Raw genomic sequence first — 2,951 nt, 5'->3', positions numbered from 1 at the left:
AGAGTTCTGCACTCAACTTTTCAATAAGTGCTGAAATAGTGGCGCACTCACAATGTGACCCAGGGGAACCACCTATTGTTCCAGTTCCTGCTGCTCAAGGGTAAATCTTCAGCTGTTCCACAACTGTCAGCCACAGACAAAGAGCAGTATGTATCATCCACACATTCACGGCCACCCAGCCATTATCCGGCTCCTCTTTCTCCTCTGGCTGCAGGTCATCATAATGTACTTGAACTGTGTCACACGTCTGTCTGCTATGTATAGAGTCTGTTCTCAGAGCTGTGAAAAAACTCTGTCTGTCAGCATCGGCCCTGGATGGGACGTCTCACTGGCAGTGTGTGGTTAAACACAGCCATGTGCAGTGTTGTGATCAGGTTTTCTTGTTGTGAGTGTGCAGTTCATTTGGGATGTAATGAAGATCCACAGCGGGGAAGTGATGGAGTCCAGCAGCTGTCCACGCTTCAGCCAGCAGCCGGGACACTGTGAGCCAGCGGACAGCCTGAGGGTCTACATCGACGGCAGCTCTTTCATTGTAGATAAAATCGTTCTGGCTGAGAACTGTGAGTACTTCAGAGCATTGTTCCAGTCAGGAATGAGAGAGTGCCAACAAGAAGACATCCACCTGCAGTGTGTGGGCATTCTGGGGTTTCTGGTCATGCTGCGGGTCCTTGGTGGGGAGCGACCTGTGCTGAGCAGCGACCAGATCGTAGAAGCCATCCAGTGTGCAGCTTTTCTGCAGGTGCCGGCCCTCACCAAGCACCTTATCCATATCATCAACTCTGAAAACTGCCTGCTCATGTACCACACAGCTGCCACCTACGGAGTGTGGGAGCTCTCCCACAGTTCAGCCTTATTCATCAGAGATATGTACGCTGACCTGAGGGACGATGTTCACGCCCTACCCATCAAGCTGGTAGAGTACATAGAGTCTCTTCTCCCGAGTAGCTACATGGCGATGTGCAGCCACTCGCCGTCCACTGAGCTGCTGCAGGACCTCCAGAGGACTGTCTGCTACCTGGACGAAGACAGCAGAGAGTGGAAGGTCCTGACACATCTACCTGTGAGCGCCAGCACCACGATGGCAGGCGTGGCCATCCTGGAGAACAATCTTTACATCATCGGAGGAGTGCATGATGTTAGCAAGAAGGTAGCGGAGACTGGTTTCTGTTACAACCCTGCAGCCAACACATGGTCCACCATCTGTGGCTCCCAGCAGCCACGCTACAACTTCACTCTGATAGGTCACGAGGGCTGCCTCTACGCCCTGGGAGGTGAGTACAGCATGAAGGCGCTGTCGTCTGTGGAGAGATACAAGGTGTCGAGTGGAAGCTGGGGGTTTGTCTCCCCCCTCCCTTGCCCTGCAGCCTCGGTGGTGTCCGCTGTAGCCATGAACAGGATCTTTATCTGTCTCTGGAAAGGTAAAGGAGCCACGGATATACACGAGTACGTGCCTCAACGGGACCAATGGCTTCTGGTCACCACGCTCATCCGTGAGCACAGTTATGGTCTCTACATGGTGGCCCATAAGGATAACCTGTATGTGATGCGCAATGGACCTTGTGATGACTTCTTACTGTGTGTGATGGACTGCTACAACCTGAGCTCAGGCCAGTGGACGGCCATGTCCGGTCAGTACGGGAACAGTAAAGGCTCTCTGTTCACTGCCGTGGTCAGAGGAGACTCTGTGTTCACACTGAGCCGGCATGTGACCACAGAGTACACTGTAGAGGATTATAAATGGAGAGTGAAGCGTGAGATGAAAGGTTTCGGCAGGATTGGGTCTATATATACATTTCTGATGAGGCTGCCTAAAGACACTGTCTCCCTCATGGGAAACTCTCAGGATCTAACACAGGACCAAAACCTCAGAGACTGTCCCAGATTCTCCCCGCAGTGCTCTGATAACCTGTGAGAGCTGCTGACAAATCACCAGATGGGCTGCTGAGAGAGCTCGTCCTGGTTTGTAACTACACATACCTTATTTTCATGATGCTGGATCAGGATCAGAGGTGAAGAATAAAATGATTGCCTGAACTGATGTCAGTTTTGGTTGATTTTGCTCAGTAAGTAATCGGTTCATTTTTTTAGAAAAGAAAAAACACAAAATGACATGAAATACAAGAGGCTTCTCTTTAAAGTGCGGTGCTCCACTGACTCGTTGAGCTTTAGCATTTCAAAGTGCTGTTCATTTAGAGGCGGTAAAATTTTAATCACTCCTGATGTAAATGCTTTGCCTTTTATTTTATTCTCTCTTGGCTTTACTTACAGCTGGCTAGCCATGTTAACATGCAGAAACACAGTGCCTACCACCCACCCTCTGGTCTCCACTTGTTAATGAACGTTAGCCATGGCCGCTCTGCACTGCGCACCACCATAGATTCTATATAAAGATGGAGGACACGCCTCCAACAGTACAAAAATGAAGGCAAAATAACCCAGATACAGACACTGTCATCTTGGGCCCCAGTCACACAGAAAGCATTTCTTTTTTCTTTTTATTGAATGCCACTAGTAAAAAAACACTTGCTGCGCCTTTTTATTGTTGCCAGGCAACCACCCAATCACCTCCTCACCCTAACCTTTCTGTTTAATCAATCTACCGTTCATTTATTTCACATTAATCAGTATCTAGTTCCTAAAATGTGGGGTACTGTCTGCAGAGGCTGACAGCAGGTAAACAGAGATCTGTGTGGGTACATGAGACCCAAAAGATCGTGGGTCATGGGGAGTACCACCAGTTGGTCCAGGAGATTTGCCTCCATGATGGTCGTTTCAAGTCCCGCACTTATCTGCTTCCACGCCTGCTGTTTTCTATTGAGATCGTGGCAACTGCGGTTTGTAAAGTCGTATAGCTCCAGCAAGCACTACCACCAGTTTCTCCTCCATTGTTCACCAACTGTAAACTTGTTGTCGTGACCACCATGACACCATCTTTGCAGCAATAATTTGGT

The 2,951-nt window shown here is 49.2% G+C and overlaps 1 protein-coding gene across 1 annotated transcript; it reads left to right on the top strand.

Annotated features, from left to right (window-relative positions):
* The first annotated feature begins 412 nt into the window (after positions 1-412).
* On the top strand, positions 413-2,020 carry kbtbd13a (kelch repeat and BTB domain containing 13a). Its single transcript, XM_049594059.1, has one exon. The coding sequence runs from the start codon at positions 413-415 to the stop codon at positions 1,910-1,912; it is 1,500 nt and encodes a 499-aa protein (XP_049450016.1). The 3' UTR covers positions 1,913-2,020.
* Positions 2,021-2,951: the final 931 nt, after the last annotated feature.

This window comes from Epinephelus fuscoguttatus, linkage group LG2 (genome assembly GCF_011397635.1).
Source record: "Epinephelus fuscoguttatus linkage group LG2, E.fuscoguttatus.final_Chr_v1".
NCBI lineage: Eukaryota > Metazoa > Chordata > Actinopteri > Perciformes > Serranidae > Epinephelus > Epinephelus fuscoguttatus.
Note: the sequence above shows the minus strand (reverse complement) of the source record. Positions and strands in the feature narration are given on the sequence as shown.

Coding starts and splice junctions, on each gene's coding strand:
- kbtbd13a (XM_049594059.1), top strand. CDS start 413: ATGAAGATCCACAGCGGGGAAGTGATGGAGTCCAGCAGCTGTCCACGC.